Below are 17,930 nucleotides of genomic sequence, written 5' to 3'. Positions count from 1 at the left end.
CTTTGCCCCAGTTATTTTTAAAATTCAAAATTTTAAATTAAACTTATATTTCAGAAAATATATCCAGTTTGTGTTCAAGAAGAGACTTGACATCTAAGTTCTATAAATTGTACTAAAATGGTTGTCAATGGTGGCTGCTTATTAGAATTCCCTTGAATGTTTTATAAAAAAAATCCAATGCCCAGACCCTACTCCCCAATCCAATAAGCTAAAATACCACGTGGGTTCTGGGCATCAGTGTATTTCAAGACCTGTCCAGGAGATTATAATGTCTGGACAGTTCAAGAGCCACCGCCAGATATCATGTGGGTTGATTTAGTGATCAGAATTGTCATCTTTTTGATCAAATATAGTCTATTATACTCACAAAGACAGTTTTTTAAAAAAATTATAGTGAATTAGCTTTTATCTTATTAAAAGGTGTATGCTGCTTCAAAAATTATTGAATACATCATTAGAGCAATGTTTCTTTCAATTGGTGCTAGTCTATTCTGTTAAAATTTAGTGGTGTTTGAAGTATCTTTCTTCAAATGTTTTCACTGGATAGTCTGTAAGTTTTCAATTTACATGTCTTGGATTTTAGAAACAGCTGCTTATTTATAAAAACCATTAATGATATTTGACTTTTCTAAAAGACTAAATAAAAGAAGGAACTTGGTAGGGTCCATTTTGTGCATGCAGCCAGAGTGATCTTTCTGAAATATAAATCTGATCATGCCCCTTAAAACACTTTCAGTGATTTCTTCCATCACTTTTGTTTCATTCAAATTTTTATTTAAATTCTAGTTAGTTAGAATGGATAAAGAAGATGTGGTCCATATATACAATGGAATATTACTCAGCCATCAGAAAGGATGATTACCTAACATTTGCATCAACATGGATGGAACTGGAGGAGATTATGCTAAGTGAAATAAGTCAAACAGAGAAAGACAATTATCATATGGTTTCACTTATCTGTGGAACATAAGGAATAGCAGCAAGATCATTAGGAGAAGGAAGGGAAAAATGAAGGGGGGAAAACAGAAGGGAGACGAACCCTGAGAGACTGTAGACTCCGGGAAACAAACTGAGGGTTTTACAGGGGAGGGGGTGGGGGGATAGGCTAGCCCGGTGATGGGTATTAAGGAGGGCATGTATTGCTTGGGGCACTGGATGTTATACGCAAACAATGAATCATGGAACACTACATGAAAGCTAATGATGTACTGTAATTAAAAAAAATAAAAAATAAATTCTAGTTAATTAACATACAGTGCAATAACAGTTTCAGGAGTAGAATTTCGTGGTTCATCACTTACATATAACACCCAGGGCTCATCACAACAAGTGCCCTCTTTAATGCCTATCACCCAGTTACCCCATCACTCACCCACCTCCCTCCATCAACCCTATTTGTTCTCTATTGTTAAGAGTCTCTTATAGTTTGTTTCCTTATGATTTCACTCATATGCAGAACTGAAGAAACAAAACAGGTGAACCTATGGGGGGGGGGAAGGAGGGGAGACAAACCATCACTTTTAGATAAAGGCAAAAATTCTTAGCATGGCCTGGAAGTTTCTTCAAGATATGGTTTCTGCCTGCCTTTCCAATAACATCTTGCCATTCCCCCTGCCTTGCTTTTAGCTACAGTGGAGATATTATATCTTCTCAAATGCATCGCATTCCCTTTTGCCTCATGGCATTAGCCTAGGCTGTTCCACCTGGAATGCTCAGGCTACCCTCCCCCCCAGTTATTTCCTACTGTCCTTCAAATCCCCACTCAAACGCCCTTTCCTTAGAGGTACATTCACTTTCTTCCCAGTCTGAGTAAGGCAGCTTTTCCACAACACTGCAGAGATTCAAGTACTCCTGCATCTCTCTCCCAAACACTGCTTCCTCTGTAACACCTATGGCTAGATCAGTTTCAGATGTAGAAGTCCCTGCTCCATACACGCCTGGTTCAGGAACACTTTTCCATGAAATGTTAGACTTGTTCTCTCTACGCTACTCCCCATGACATCTATGACAACATCATAGTGAGAGGTAGATCCTCTCACAAGAATACCCCAGTTCAACATACACATAGCCAACAGGTACGTGAAAAGGTGCTCACATCCCTAAGCATCATGGAAATGCAAATCAAAACCACAATGAGAAATCACCCCACACCTGTTAGAATGGCTATTATTAACAAGACTAGAAGTAACAAGTGTTGGCTAAGATGGGGAGATGTACACTGTTGGTGGGAATGTAAATTGGTGCAGCCACTGTGGAAAACAGTATGGAAGTTCCTCAAAAAAGTAAAGATACAACCACCATATGATTCAGCAGTTCTAATTCTGGGTATTTATTCGAAGAAAATGAAAACTATCTTGAAAAGATATCTGCACCCCCATGTTCACTGCTGCAATATTTACAATAGTCAAGATATGGAACCAACCTATGTATCCATCAGTGGATGAATAAAGAAAACATGGTATATGATGCAATGGAATATTATTCAGCCATAGAAACAAAGGCATGCTGCCATTTGTGACACCATCGATGGACCTCGAGGGTATCATGCTAAAAGAAATGAGTCCGAGAGAGAAAGACAGATACCATCTGATCTTACTTATATGTGGAATCTAAAAAACAAAACAAGTTCGTAGATGCAGAGAACAGATTAGTGGTTGGTGGGGGAGCTGGGGGGGGGGCAGTGAAATGGGTAAAAGGGATCACAAGGTACACACATCCAGTTATAAAATAAGTCATGGGGATGTAATGTAATCATAGTGACTACAGTTAATAATACTGTGTTGTATATTTGAAAGTTGCTAAGAGAGTAAATATTAAAATTTCTCATCACAAGAAAAAAATGTTGTAACTATATGGTAACAGATGGTAACTAGACTTATTGTGGTGATCATTTCACAAAATATACAAATATTGAAACATTATGTTGTACATCTGAAACTAATATGAAATGTTACGTCAATTATACCGCTCTAAAAATAATTTTAAAAACTACAAGTTAGATTGCACTATTTTAAAATGCTTTAAACCCTTGAATAGCCTCCCCTCCACACTTAATATAAATGCACACTCTTCACTATAGCTTCTAAAACCCTTCATAATCTTACCTTGTACTGTTCTTCCCACTTCAGCTTGGGCTCTCCTTAACCTCATTATTCCTTTTAGTTCCTAGAACTTGGCAAGACTTCCCTGTCTCGGGGCATTCACTCTTGCTCTTTCTTCTGCCTGGAATGTTTTCCCCTGAGCTGGCATTTTGTCCTTCTCATCCTTTAGTCTCTGTTCAAATGTCACCTTCTCAGAGAAGCCCTTCTGTGACCACACTATCTAACGTGACCCTTTTTCGGTTCCTCAGTGTCACAGAAATACATACCTCTGTACGTAATACATATTCAATGAACAGGATAGACAGCAGACTGGTCACAGAATAAGAAAGAATTAGTGAGTTAGAGAAAAAAAAAAATCCATACACTGTATCACACAGACTCGTATGAAATAAAGATCAAGTGAAACAGTAACACTGTTTGCTCAGAGTAGAAAGATCCAAAATATCTGGAATTTTAGAAAAAGAGAATAGAATAGTGGAGAATAACCTATGAAGGATTTTTCAGAGTAAACACCACTCAATACTCAGGTTTAGGAAGCCCTACATATCTGAACAGGATAAACTGAAGGAAGCCAAGACCTAGCAGGGTTGTTGAGAAATTAAAGAAAGCTAGGTAAGAGGGGGTCTTAAAACCAGACTTAGAGAAATGACGGTCTCTGCAAATGAAAGCCAGTTTGACTGACTGCTCTCCTGTTGATGGCAACAATAAAAGCCAACAGAGAATGGAATACTGTCTGCAAAGTGCTGGTAAGAATCAGTGCCAACCGAGAATGTTTGATCCACTTGAACTCTTGAAGAAATGCAGATGAGTTACAGAAATTGCAGACAAAAACATAGATCATTTACTGACAATAAGACTTTACTATTGGAAACTTCAAAATGAAATGAAAATGGAGAAATGACAAACAGGTGCAGCAGAGATTAAGGAGATATAATAAAAACTTTGTACCAATGATTTTGAGAAATTAGGTGAAATGGAAAGTTTATAGAAAAAATATTTTTATTAAAGATTTTTAAATTAATTAAACTTTTTAAAAAAGATTTTATTTATTTATTAGAGAGAGCACACAAGCAGGGGGAGCTGCAGGCAGAGGGAGAGGGAGAAGCAGGCTCCCTGCAGAGTTCCGATGCGGGGCTTGATCCCAGGACCCTGGGATCATGACCCAAGCCGAAGGCAGTTGCTTAACCAACTGAGCCACCCAGGCACCCCTAAAAGTTTTTTTTTTAAGATTTTGTTTGTTTGTTTGTTTGTTTGTTTATTTATTTATTTATTTAGAGAGAGAGAGAGCAGGGGGGAGGGGCAGAGGGAGAGAAAATCCTAAGCAGACTCCCCCACTGAATGCAGAGCCTGATGCTGGGCTCCATCTCCTGACCCTGACCTGAACTGACTGAGTCACCTTTTTTAAATTTTTTAAAAAATTTAAAAATCTTTTTAAATTGATTCAGGGAAGAAAGAAAATCTGAATTATTAAACATTAAAGCAGTTGTATGAAATTTTTCCCCACAAATAGTAAGACCAGTGATTTTATGGATGCATATTCTGGAGCATTTAATAAACAGATAAACCCAATCTTAAGCAAATTCTTTCAAAAGATAGAAAAATAATATAACCTTAACATTAAAGTCAGACAAGGACAGCCTGAAAAGTAAATGATAAGTTAATTACATCATAAATATAGATGCAACAATTATAAACAAGTTATAAACAAACTGAACCCAGCAATGAAAAAAACAACAGTGCATCCTGCGGAAATTAAATTTATCACAGCAATGAAAGGTTCAATGTTAGAAAGTCCACCACATCAACTGATTAAAGGAGAAAATATCATTTCAGTACGTTCAGGAATTCTACCGCAGTATACATTAAAAGTTTATTTTGTAGAGCTCATGACAAAAATACAAGTAAGGGAATCTTCCACTTTTTGATTAAGGGTTATGTTCCCATCACCTTCCTCTGCCAAAAAAAATTAAAGCCAACAGAGTAATCAACTGAAACACTCCAAGTATGTCATCTAAAAATCAGGAACAAGATATATAAACCCATGGTTGTTGCCAATTCTATTTAGCAATATCCTAGCAGTCCTGACCAGTGCCAAAAAAAGAGAAAAGAAATGAAAACTGTAGGGGCTCCTGGGTGGCTCAGTCGGTTAAGCATCTGACTCTTGGTTTCAGCTCCAGTCATGATCTCAGGGTCGTGAGACTGAGCCCTGCACTGGGCTCCGTGCTCAGCACTGAGTGTGACCGAGATTCTCTCTCCTTCTGCCCCTCCTGCTCATGCTCTCTCTCTCTCTTTCTCAAATAAATACATGAATCTTTTTTAAAAAAGAAAGAAAAGATGTAAAGATTGGTCTGAAAGTAACAAAATTGTCATTATTTTCCAATAATATAATTGCCTACACAGAAAACCCAAAACAATCTACATATAAATTATTGATATTTTAAATGACTTCAGTAAAATTGACAATTGCAAGAAAAACTTCCAAAGTCAATTGAATTTCTGTACATGAGCAACACACTATAAATAAGTACAATTTTTAAAACTCTATATATAATAGCAAACAAAAGTTCCTAACGAAAAATGTGCATGAACTTTGGGAAGATATGTTTGTCCTTACTGGAAGATTAAAAAATAAGTAAGCGGGGGACGATAAAATATTCATGGAGTAATGGGTAGAAAGTTGTAATTTAAAAAAAAGTCTCAGTTCATTTCCCATCCTGGCCTCCCATATGCTCCAGCCATGCTACCTTGTTGTTCTGGGTGATCTTCCATTTCATTGCCTGTCCATCATGGACTGTAGTCTAAAGGCTTTGAGGACACTTCTCAGTGTCCTTTACATTAATATATTCACTATTACCATCCATAGGGTACCCACTGAGTCCTTGAAGAATACCCCCAGGGCCATGTCTCCTACAGACAACACTGCATTCATAAATAACAGTTCCTGCCCTTTCACAGCAACTGTGGTTTCTACCCACGCGAAGTCCGTATAAATGTCTTTCCATGTAAAACCAAATCAGAAGTCACAGAAAATTCCAGAGTGTAAATCCATAACCTTTCTTCCTAATTCCATTATAGTCTGAGTACAGGGTGGCTTGAACATGCTATTAAAAATCCATGGCTTGGGGGCACCTGGGTGGTTCAGTAGGTTAAGCGTCTGCCTTCGGCTCAGGTCATGATCCCAGGGTCCTGGGATTGAGCCCCGCATCAGGTTCCCTGCTCAGCGGGGAGTCTGCTTCTCCCTCTCCCTCTGCCCCTGCTTGTGTGCTCTCTCTCTCACTCATTCTCTCTCAAATAAATAAATAAAATCTTAAAAAAAAAAATCCATGGCTTGGGGCACCTGGGTAGCTCAGTCAGTTAAATGTTTCGGCTCAGGTCATGATCTCGGGGTCATGATATCAAGCCCTGCATCAGGCTCAGCGCTCAGCATAGCGTCTGCTTGAGATTCTCTCTCTCCCTCCCCTAACGCCCCTCTGCCCCAATAAATAAATAAATAAAATCTTTTTAAAAAATCCATGGTTTATAATACCTTGATCAGAGAAAAAAGTGAACAATCGTTTACCTTTAAAACTTGTAACCCTAACAAAATAGCCACATTTAAATATATAACATATTTAAAAAGCATTGATACTGCTGTATTTATAGTCACAATTCCATTGTATTTCTTTGACTTTTTTTCTTTTTTAGTGAAAAAAGGTTGGCATGAGAAAAAGGAGGTAAAAGTAAATGGCAGAACAATAATTATGGCAGATAGAAAAAATGTCTCCCTACAAAATATCCACTTCCTAATCCCTGAACCTGTGAATGCTCCCTTATATGGGCAGAAAAAGGGGAGACTCAGCTCTATGTAAAGTAATCCTATTAACATAAGACAACATATTAAAAATTAAAAAGGAAAAAGCATGTAATCGTCAGATAGAAAAATACGTTTCACAAAAGCCATTCCTGATACAAACTCCAAACAAACTAGAAGGGAACTCATTCAACATGATGAAGAGCATCCATAGAAAAAATACTGTTAAAATCATACTTAATAATGAGAGACTGAATACTTTTTCAAGATCAGAAATCTGACTTCTGTCCACATTGTGCTAGAAGTTCTGCCCAGTGCAATCAGAAAGAAATAAAAGATTAATGTTGAAGATGAACAAGCAAAAATGAATTTCTTTTTTAAATGACGTCATTATCGTTGTACAAAATCTGACTGAAATCTACAACAAGCTAGTAGAACTAATAAGAGATGAACAAAGTTGCAGGACACAAGATCAATATGTAAAAATCAGTTGTATTTCTGATTTAGAAAAACATTTCTAAGAGCACTGAAAATATGAGTTACATTGGGATAAATTTGACCAAAAATGTGAAAGACTGTACACTGAAAAGTATAAAACACTGTAGAGAGAGAATAAAGAAGACTGAGATAAATGGAGAGATGGCTTTTCAGACTCGATATTCTTAAGACTTCATTTCTCCTCAAGCTGATCTATAGATTCAATGTAATCTCAGTGAAAATTTCAGCAGGCTTTCAAAATAGAAATTGACAGGCTGATTCTGAAATTCATATGGAAATTCAAAGGACTGCAGAATGGTCAAAAGAACTGAGAAAGAAGGACAAAATGATTGATTCAAGCTGTTTGGAAACAGAGGGCCTATTTAATATTGTCATCTCCTCCTGGATTGGACAACGTCTCCTCTTTAACCTTTGAAAACAAAAGCCTGATATCTCTGATCAATAATGCAGAGGTTTCAAAATGACACCCAACAAGTCTTATCCTGAGGCAGATGTGTTTTGTTTCATCCATATGATATTTTTGAAATACTGCCAATATTTAAAAAAGAAGATTTCCTGTAAAAATTTAGATTTCCGTCTCCTCTTTAAAAGTAAGATCTGACATCATAGCTGCAACATTCCCACACGACAACATTAGGCAAGAGCCAGGTAGCAACTTTGTCCTTTAGGCAGGGAATAGGTGTAGTATCTCTCCCCATCAGACGGGAGCCCCCAAACGTGGGGTGACCTGATCCGGCAGAAGCTGGGGCTCTCAGGCAGTGAAAGAATTCACTGGAGGGAGAACAAAGGAGACAGACATTTATTCAATACATTCAACTGAATACACTGCAGAGGAGCAGTGGGCAGGACAGCAAAGCAGAGCCTATCTGCCATGAGGCAGTGGGTGGGGGCTGTACTTAAAGGGGAAAGGTGAGGTGTGGGACATTTGGAATTTTCCCTTTTTGGGTAAATTTGCCTGGTTGTAAGTAACCCGTTGGTCAGCTAGGGCTTATGGATATTTCGAGGTGGGTTGCCTGATGGGCCTCTCTTCAGTTCGGGGGTCGGGGTCGCCTTGGGCCCTTTTGCCTTGATCAAGTTTCCATTGCTCAAGCCTGTTGTCTAAAGGAGGCCTCTACAACAGGGGTATATGCTCTCTGGTTTGCCCCCAATCCCTCCTTAGCTGGCTTCACTCATTTCACATACTTGCCTGACTCTTCCATAGACATTTGCATTTGAGGTTATGACTCCTGCAAGAGAATTTCCTATCTCCGTGGTAGGCTGAGTAATGGTTTCCTAAAGATACCCGAATCTGATTCTCTGGAACTTGTGAATGTGCCCTTATCTGGCAAAAGAGACTTTGCAGATGTGATTAAATTAAGGATCTCGAGATGGCAAGATTAGCCTGGTTTATTCAGGGGAGCCCTAAATGCAGTCACAATTGTTGTTATAAGAGGGAGGCAGAGAGAAATTTGATGACAGAAGAAGGCACTGTGATCAGGCAAGAAGCAGGCAGAAAAGGCAATGTGCTGACGAGCCAGGAAGCAAGGAATTAGGACTGCAGCCAGACAGAATGGGAAAGGCAAGGCAAAGAATACTTCTTCTGAGCCTCTGGAGGGAGTACATCTTTGCTGACACCTCGATTTTAGCCCAGTGCATCTGATTTCAGACTTCTAACCTCCCAAATAAATGTGTGTTGTTCCAAGCCACCAAGGTGGTAGCAATTTGTTACAGCAGCCTCAGGAAAGTAATAAACTGTCCCTGGATGGGAAAGCGAGTTTGGGAAGAGACCATTTTAATTGAATTTGCCCTCCTAGAGGCAAGAAGGGAACCTGCCGGTATCTCTCTCGCGAGGAGCCATAGAAGAAAACATAAGTAAATCTCTAACGGGCACCTGAGTGCTGTGATCCTTCTTATGACACCGTTACACATTTCCCCATGTTAAAGCAGTTCACGGTTCAGGGGCTGTGTTTTTAACATGTTAGCCCCTAGGATTACATTGGGTTTCCTTGTGGGGAATCAGGGAACCAGGGATCAGTTCTCTACGTACTATCTGTGTCAATGAATAGGACATCGAACTGTCACTTTATTTTTACTACTGCCTACTTTCCCTCCTCACTACTGGAACCCCTAAAGGGAGAAACTGATTAAATTATTGGAGTTGCTAGGAAAGAATCCCAAATTGTCGTACAGTGAGGTAGATGGATGAAAGACTTTGCCAAAAAGCTAGATTTGCCATTTATATTCATCTTTTCAAATCCTCCAGTGAGTCCAACAAAATATAGTTTAGAAAAGTCAATTTTAGTCATAAAACTCAATTGTTTCTCCCTTCAGTTTAGAAGAGAGAAATAAACATTTGGAAGATTTAATTAGGAGGCCCAGAGAGAGAGTGAGAAAACCAAGGTGAGTTTTTCTCTTTTTTTTTTTCTAAATAATAATGTCTTTAGCTTTAAAACATAAGTATATAAATAATACATCAAAAAACCTTTTTTCCTTCTCTTAATTTAAGATAAACTATATGTAGGTGTTGGGTATTTTGCCTAGCATAAATAGTTGCTTGATAAATGTTTTTTGTAGAACTTGAGTTGGAAAACCAGAATACCTGCCCTCGTGGAACTTACAATCACCCCTAAGGAAGATACTATAAAGATTATGACCTACGACTGTGTCTACAGCAAAACAGCTTACATACGTACTTTATGACCAGATTTTCTGACACCAATGTTAAACGTATAATCTGTTATTTCTGTAGATTTGATGCATGCTACAAGGTATATGCACAAACTCTATGGGGTTGATTAAGACCATAGTAGGATGTTAAAATGGGATTCTTCCAGGCCTAGTCCCTGAGGTGTTAATAAAACCGTCGCCAGTCCTTAAAAGTGAGAGTGAGTTTCCCCCCATGCAGAGTTTCTGAAGGAAATGTCAAGGAACCTGTTTGATGACTCGTATCTCTTGGCCAGATCCAATATATAAAAAGTGTGGAGAGTAGGGAAGACTGGAGAAGAAATTTCTTTGAATCCATCATGTTGTGGACTCCCATTGCCCCCAAATAATTCACCTCTTTTATCTAAAGCCTGGCGAGGGGGTTTCCAGAAGATCGCCTGGAGAGCTTTGATCTGCATTGCCTAAAAGTTGGGAAACAGAGGATCAGTGATGCACCATCCCTGAGAACACTAAAGCAAGCTGTGGCAGCCCCACAGAGGGGCTGCATTGGGGTGGCCGGTTCTCTCTGAGCTTGTCACCAGGACAAAAGATGTGTGTGATAGTTTGTTAAGAACCAAGCAGGAGGGGGTTGAGTTATCTTGGGCTCTGCCCAAAGCTGCCTGGATGGACACCAGCAGCAACAGGCTGGAAGGGAATGCCAGATTCTTAGGGGCTGATGAAGGAGTATCAAGTGAGCACCCGAAGAGAGATGCATCAGCCTCGGTCAAGGGCAACTGTAGGACAGAGGTCCCTCGCTGTGGCAAGCTCTGCAGAGAAAGAATCAGCTTAGCTACATTCCATACCCAGAGACTCTGAAGCCACCAAGCCAAATAAAAATGTCCTATCACCGTACTTCTTCTCCCTCCTTCTGCAAATGGAGAAGGTGGAGAATGAAGAGAGAGCAGAAATTGACCTCCAGTGGCAGGTGCTATCCACCAACTACAAGGCTTAGCTTAGAGAGGGGGATGACAAACCCTACTTTCGAATGACAAGTAAAGGATTAATATTTAAGACTGGACATTCTGCTTACCGAATTGAGATTGTGTGCATGCCTCACGGTGAGGACTGACCTTATTTTAGAGTAAGCAAAAACCCTCACTGGGCCTGCTGCATATTCAGCCAATGGCAGAGGAAAAGCTCCCTGGAGCAGAAATGGGCGGCAGACATTAAAGTTGCATTTTGACTATGTCGTGAGTCATGAATGTTCAGCAGACCATTTGCAATACAACTATGTTTTAAAAATTAAAATCCCTTGGCAGATTTATACTAGTATTTGCAAAACAATAGGTTAACTATGAGGAGTTTTCTCCTAATATGAAAGAATATGATCTGATGCCTGGCATATTATGGATGTTCAGTAACTGCTGGTTTAACCTGAGTATGAATCTTCTCTGTGTTACTGAGAGAAACTGTGGAATATTTTTTTCCCAGAATCATTTTAAAATAAGAAAACTAGCATATAAGTTCACATATTTCACTAGTTCAGGTAGTTGTTTACTTATACTGAGCCGATTATATGGTGGATTTGAGGCCCATTTGTATAGATTAAGACTGGCCTTGAAGCCAGGGGGTGAGCTGGAGCAGAAGAGCTCACAAGACCCTTTCCAACTCATCAAGGCTGTTTCCTAGAAAACCCATGACTTACAGGATCCTTCAGCCACCATCCTTGAAGCTTCCCATGGGCCTTAGTAAATTCAGCAATGGGAACGTGCTTTAGACTACCTCTGCACTGTCTCAGAATTACGGTGCTCCTGGTGCTGGTTGTCTTCAGGAGTGGAAGACCGGGAAATAAGGAGACAAAAGTGAGCACAGCACATTAGTAGTTTCAGATTTTTTTTTTTTTTTGCCTCTAGTTCTTTATCACTTTCAAGGAGCCAGAATCTTATCCTAAAGAAACCCATGAGAATGTTAAAACATAGCAAGACAGTGGCTCAATATGTTTATTCAATTGCAGTGAGACTGATCCATATATCACACACACTGAAAAGCTTAAACTCTTAGGGTCTGATGGTTCTATCCTAAGCAGCAATTTCCCCTTGAAAGTGGGGGCAAGAATTTATCAAATAATGGCGTCCTTGTTCACTAGGTTCACTGTTTTAGCCCTCCTCGCCACCACTGCCACCACCCTGGTTTTTTACCTCATTCTCTTTCTCTCTCCTACAGGCCCAGATTAGAAAATCATCCAAATTCCTTGACCATGGTAGGTCATATTGATGATCGTTACAAAGAATGTTATATCTTCATGTAATTCAACAGTAGCACAAGATTAAATTTCAGGAATGTTCAGCTTAGCTTTCCTTTCTGTCCTCAGATGAGGCTTCTTCGGCCTCTGATCATCATTCACCCTGTAATTGGGAAGCGCTCCCTCTGAAATTTTCCTTTTATCGGTATCTTCACTTCATCTCTACAGCCACTGCTTAATGTCAGGTCTTCGTCATTTCTTACCTGGCCTATGACGGTCTTCTACTTGGTGCTTCTGCCTCTAGCTTGGTGCCCCTTCCTTCCATTCTCCACCGAGTAGACCATGATCTTTCAGAAGCAAATAGGATGATGCCCCTTCTCTACATAAAACGCTTCAGTGGTTCCCCGCTGCGTTCTGGATCAGATGGAGCTCCCCAACACAACATGTAAGGTCCTCTATGACCTGGCCCTCACCTTCCTACCCACTCTTCTCCTTCACTGCTTCCTCCTTGTCATCATACACCCAACCATATCTAACCACTTGCCACTTTCCAAACATGCTATGTTATTTTTATGCCTTCCTGTTATTGCCCATACATATTCCCCTGCCAGGAATGCTCTCTCTCGATTCCTTGTGTTCCCTTACTTTAGTTCCCACCTCACAAATTTACCTGCCAGCTCAAGTCCCAGCTTGACTAGAACCCTTTTAACACAGGGATTGTCTCATATTTATTTTGGTATTCCCAAGCACCTATCCCATAATAGGTATGAAATAGGAGGCAGTGTTAGGCAGACTCAGGACCCAGGACCAATGCTACCCGTGCTGGAATAATTCTCAATAGAAGATACAGCCACTGTTGCCCTTATCCCAGTCTGGGCCAAGGGTATGTATTCATGAAAACCCATGGCTTATATGTGGCATAGCTTAGTGGAAGAGGAGTACAATCAAAGGGTATGTCTCTATATGCCCCGCTGAACCCCAGCTGTTCTTATAGTTGAGTTATGAGAATACCTTAATACTATGCTGTTATGATAAGTCACTTCATGAATTACTTAGATTCTTGCTTCTGTTCCTTTTTCTTCATTCTGCCAGCCGGCAACCAAACCAAGAAAGATGAAACTCAAACACCCTTTTTCCTTGTTATGTTCCTTAATGGGAAAAAAGGTTGAAACAAACAAAATATTTATTAAACTATTGTATTGGTATTATCTGCGAAATTCCTCTATCTATAGGTTGTACCCCTTTTCCATGTGTATTTAAGAATTAGCTGTTTATGGGATAAGAATTGTATATGTAATCAAGAATTCCATAGGGAATCAAGAATCAGTTGCTCTGTCACTGAATGCCTACGTTTCCTAAAAATTAAAGATACATTTTTTCCTTTCATTTTTAGATGCCAGATGTTTTAGAAGGAAATAGAAATTATTTAGATTAAACAGGACTGAAGATTAAACATTATTCATTTTTGTCAACCGATCCAGGAGCAGAGTCATTACTTAAGTATAGTACCCAGGTCATTCATACAAATGATACATTAAAATCTATATAAATGATGAAATTTACATTCCAAAAATGTGATTCTTTTTCTTCTAATTTATTCCCATGAACAATGAAACATATTCTAATTTAGCATAAACAGAGGAATACAGTGGCTTCTTTTCCAAATGTCTGTTTTCATTCACACAGAATACCACTTCCATATTATCAAGCCTTTAATGACACATAAAAATAGTAATGTATCCCATTTCAACTTTTTGTTTCCCCCTGCAGGATATCCTTTTTCTCTCTAAGCGGACAGGCTCTTCCTACTACCAACCAAATTTTAAGACACTAATTCTGAAATCCTTTGGAATTAAAACCCAGGTGAACGGAGACAACTGGGCTGAGATGTAACCCTCATAATTTCTACTTTAACACAGTTTTGAGGAATTAGTTCTGAATTTAAACAAAGGAACCAGTGACAACTGATTTTGTGAGATGTATCAGAAAAACAAATGTGCATACATGCATATACTCTTTTTGATAAATCCCAGAGCCAGGATAGAGAGGTAGCTTTTGAATCAACTACTGGAAGGGAAGAAATGATTTTAGCTCACTTAAATTACTCAGGTAAGTACAAGAGGAAAATATGCAGAGAATATATATATCTGGCCTTGAAGGAAGTGCTGAATAAATAAAAACTATTATTATTACTGTTATTTTTGCCGAGGAATTCTGTAAGACAAATCTTACGTGAATTTTGAGACAAAATTTAACTTCGCAAATTCAGCAAGTTGCAATACCATTTAAGACAAATGAGAAATGCACAGCCTGTCGCAGCTGTGACAGTGCTGTGTTTTAGAAAATTAATTGAAAGTTTTGGAAGTGATTCAAATTTTAAAAAGACACATTATTATTAACAGTTTTAGGGGATCCTCTAAGGATAATTAAAATATCGTAGGAGAAGGGCAAATATTAAGGTAAAGATGGCTAATGCAGTTCTGGAATCCACACGGGGAGGTGATGAAGCAGTTGGAAAGGAATTAAGACAGGTCGTCTGCAAACAGGAGCGTGTGTATAAGCGCTACATTCAGCATGTATATTATTAGACATTTATGATCTTTTACCTGCAGGTTGTCTCAAAATGAATGTGCCTCCTTAGGTACATGACTCAAGGACACAGAGTCTAAGCCTGGGCTTCTTTCAATAAACATTTAGTGACTTTCAGTAAACTATGTGACAGCCTCAGTGTTAGATGCCAAGGACACAATGTAAAATCAGGCAAAGATCATCAAGGGGATAGACTCTGGTCTAGAGTGGGATGCCAGCGTACCTGTCCCCGGTGCTCTGGAAGCATGGATGAAATGGCCCAGGATTATGTGCGGGAGGTTCAGGGAGATTTCAGCCAGAGAGGGTGACACTTGAGCCAAATCTATCGCTGAATGGATATTCCCTGGACAGATGGAAGGGGAAAGCAACAGCACACTCAACATGCGGAGGCCTGACGGGCACTGGGTTACATGCCCTGAACTACAAGTCGTGTCTAAAACCCACGTTCTTCAGATGGCAGGAGACGAAGGTGATCGTGAATAGCATTGTATGCCTTGCCAAAAAATGTGAACCTTATCCTCATGAGAAGCTCTGAAAGATTTAAAGTAGAGGCATGACGTGGTCAGCAATGCATTTCGAAAGCTCACCCTAAAAGTGGTGTGAAGGGTAGGGGCTGATGATGGGTAATGTCGGAATCATGAGCACCTGTTGAGATCTGGCCACAGCGCTCCAGGCAAGGAAAACTGATACCAGAAACTCAAATCGGGGCAGTGAGAGTAAAGAGGAAGATAGGGATGCCCCGTGATGTCAAAGGTAAAGTGAAAAGGATTTGGTAATTGGTTAGCTGCGGGGGTGAAGACAGAGGAGGCTGGGAAGCCTACCAGGGTTCTGGGTGTGTCGTCCTTACTGAAGTAGAGAACACAAGAGGGACAGCTGGTGTGCAGGGAAAGACAGCATGAGTGTGAGGTGCCGTGAAACATCCAGGAGATATTATATATATGCTGAGAAGGATCCAGTGGCCAGGGGGAGAGCAGGGTTAATTGGTGAGTCAAGGTCTCAGGGGAGGAAAGAGAGCCTCGATTCCCCAGCACCTCATAGGAACAGGGGCACCTCTTCCGCTGTGCCTGGATGAAAGGAAATCAGGACAGGCATGCTCAGGGCAGCCAGGGGCTGTGCCGCGGTAAGTGCGAGGTCATGGCTGAAAGCTTCACTCTCTTCCTGCAGTGGGAGGCTCAAGGGGAGAGGCGAAGGTTTGAAACAGGCACAGCCTCTGCCTTCACAGAGCAGAGCTTTGGCTCTCACCACAGGATATGACAAGGAGGTACAATTTCCTCTCTGCCTCACGATTTCTGTTTTTATCTCCACTTTGTTCTTCCTTCTAGTTCCTCGTTCCCGTGATTCTGACCCATTGCATCTTCTTGAGGACTTGCCCCATCAATTGTTTTGATTCTCTCCCACCTTTAGTTTTTAACTTGTCACGGAATTCTTGCTCTCACCCAAAAATATCCTGCCTGCAGTCCTCTTCTCCTCTAACGCTATCGTGGTTGCTCTCTTTTCACGCCCCATTATACCTTCTGAGAAAGGACTGACAGTTTACAAAGCACTTTCACGTATGATCTTAACCAACCAGGCATCTCGACTCATAGTGTTTCTGATGAATATTTTTCCATACTGCCAGTCTCAATATGCCCCTCATTTTTAAAGGCTGTATAATATTTCATGGAGTTTATATATGTGTGTGTGTGTGTCATAATTTATTGAATTATATTTTAAGGGCTGGTTTAAATTCTTTCTTTGTAGTCCCACATCTATTGCTTTACATGCTCTGGCCCCACACTACTTGTATGCCTTTGGCCATCTTGTTACCTTTCCCGGGAATGCCCTTCCCTGCCCTAATTAAACTTCCTCCCTTCTCCACCTCCACCAACCAGTTCCTCATATTTAACACATTTATATCCTTCAAGGCCTAATTTAAATGTCACCCTCATCCTATCTGAAAGCAATAAAGTGTATTTATTTACTTGTTTGGTTGTTTATTTAAAGATTTTATTTTTAAGTAATCTCTACACCCAACGTGGGGCTCAAACTCATAACCCCAAGATCAAGAGTCACAGGCTCCACCGACTGAGCCAGCCAGGCAACCCTCCTCTATTTTATCTGAGACTTTTTTTTTTTTTTTAAGATTTTTATTTATTTATTTGACAGAGCGCAAGAGAGCACAAGCAGGGGGAGCAGCAGAGGCAGAGGGACAGGGAGAAGCAGGCTTCCAGCTGAGCAGGGAGCCCAACACAGGGCTTGATCCCAGGACCCCAGGATCATGACTTGAGCCGAAGGCAGACTCCTAACCGACTAAGCCACCCAGGTGCCCCTACCTGAGACTTTCTAATGGTATTCAGCACACTCTTCTCTAAACCACAGCACACGGAACACAGCAGGCTACAGGAAAAAGAGCACACACCATGGAATCATTAAGATTTAGATTCAAGACCCAGCTCCTCCATATAGCTGTTGTGAGAACAGAGTTTATAGTCACATTATGTTAAGAACAATTACAGGACTGGGGTGCCTGGGTGGCTCAGTCGTTAAGTGTCTGCCTTTGGCCTAGGGCCTGATCCCAGGGTTCTGGGATCAAGCCCCACATCAGGCTCCCTGCTCCACTGGGAGCCTGCTTCTTCCTCTCCCACTCCCCCTGCTTGTGTTCCCTCTCTCACTGGCTGCCTGTCTCTCTGTCAAATAAATAAATAAAATCTTTAAAAAAAAACAATTATAGGACTGTGTTATTGTAAAAATGTAAATATTTTGTACATTATATTTATCTTTGAAAGATAGTGACATTTGCCTATAGAAACACAACTCTGGGTTATGAGCAAGTGACATATGTAATTCAAAGCTAGCAGGTCCACCCTGAAATATTTACAAAGGACTCTGGGAGTCAGTATGAATTCATGATTGTACCTCAGGGGTAAGTTGTGAAACTTAACACAGATCCTCTTGTATTTAGCAAGGCCAAGCTTACATGAAGAACAATTAGAATATATATATATATATATTTAAAGATTTTATTTATTTATTTATTTATTTATTTATTTATTTATTGGAGTGGCAGGGGGAGAGGGAGAGAGATAATCCCAAGCAGAGCCTGCTCTGA

At 40.1% G+C, this 17,930-nt stretch overlaps 1 protein-coding gene and 1 long non-coding RNA gene across 10 annotated transcripts in view; one reads left to right on the top strand and one right to left on the bottom strand.

The window, feature by feature from the left end:
• The window catches only part of CAGE1 (cancer antigen 1), a 57,197-nt gene extending 40,395 nt beyond the window's left edge, over window positions 1-16,802 (top strand). For 3 of the 6 annotated variants that reach the window (XM_048225765.2, XM_048225766.1, XM_048225767.2), the window contains 3 exons: window positions 9,700-9,768; window positions 12,235-12,271; window positions 16,165-16,802. In XM_048225765.2, the coding sequence (XP_048081722.1) occupies window positions 9,700-9,768; window positions 12,235-12,271; window positions 16,165-16,371 (313 nt within the window). In that variant the 3' untranslated portion in view covers window positions 16,372-16,802. Of the gene's footprint in view, window positions 1-9,699; window positions 9,769-12,234 lie in introns of all 6 variants that reach the window. The other 3 variants (XM_057305078.1, XM_057305079.1, XM_057305080.1) reach the window with 2 other exon arrangements.
• The window catches only part of LOC123001732 (uncharacterized), a 32,225-nt gene that overhangs the window by 6,348 nt on the left and 7,947 nt on the right, over window positions 1-17,930 (bottom strand). The window contains exons 2-3 of one of the 4 annotated variants that reach the window (XR_008956691.1): window positions 12,517-13,401; window positions 11,717-11,836 (exon numbers count right to left, since the gene is read on the bottom strand). This is a non-coding gene — a long non-coding RNA (uncharacterized LOC123001732). Of the gene's footprint in view, window positions 1-10,426; window positions 13,402-17,930 lie in introns of all 4 variants that reach the window. The other 3 variants (XR_008956690.1, XR_007191483.2, XR_008956689.1) reach the window with 3 other exon arrangements.

The sequence above is a fragment of the Ursus arctos genome, unplaced genomic scaffold, assembly GCF_023065955.2.
Source record: "Ursus arctos isolate Adak ecotype North America unplaced genomic scaffold, UrsArc2.0 scaffold_31, whole genome shotgun sequence".
NCBI classification, from domain to species: domain Eukaryota; kingdom Metazoa; phylum Chordata; class Mammalia; order Carnivora; family Ursidae; genus Ursus; species Ursus arctos.
Note: the sequence above shows the minus strand (reverse complement) of the source record. Positions and strands in the feature narration are given on the sequence as shown.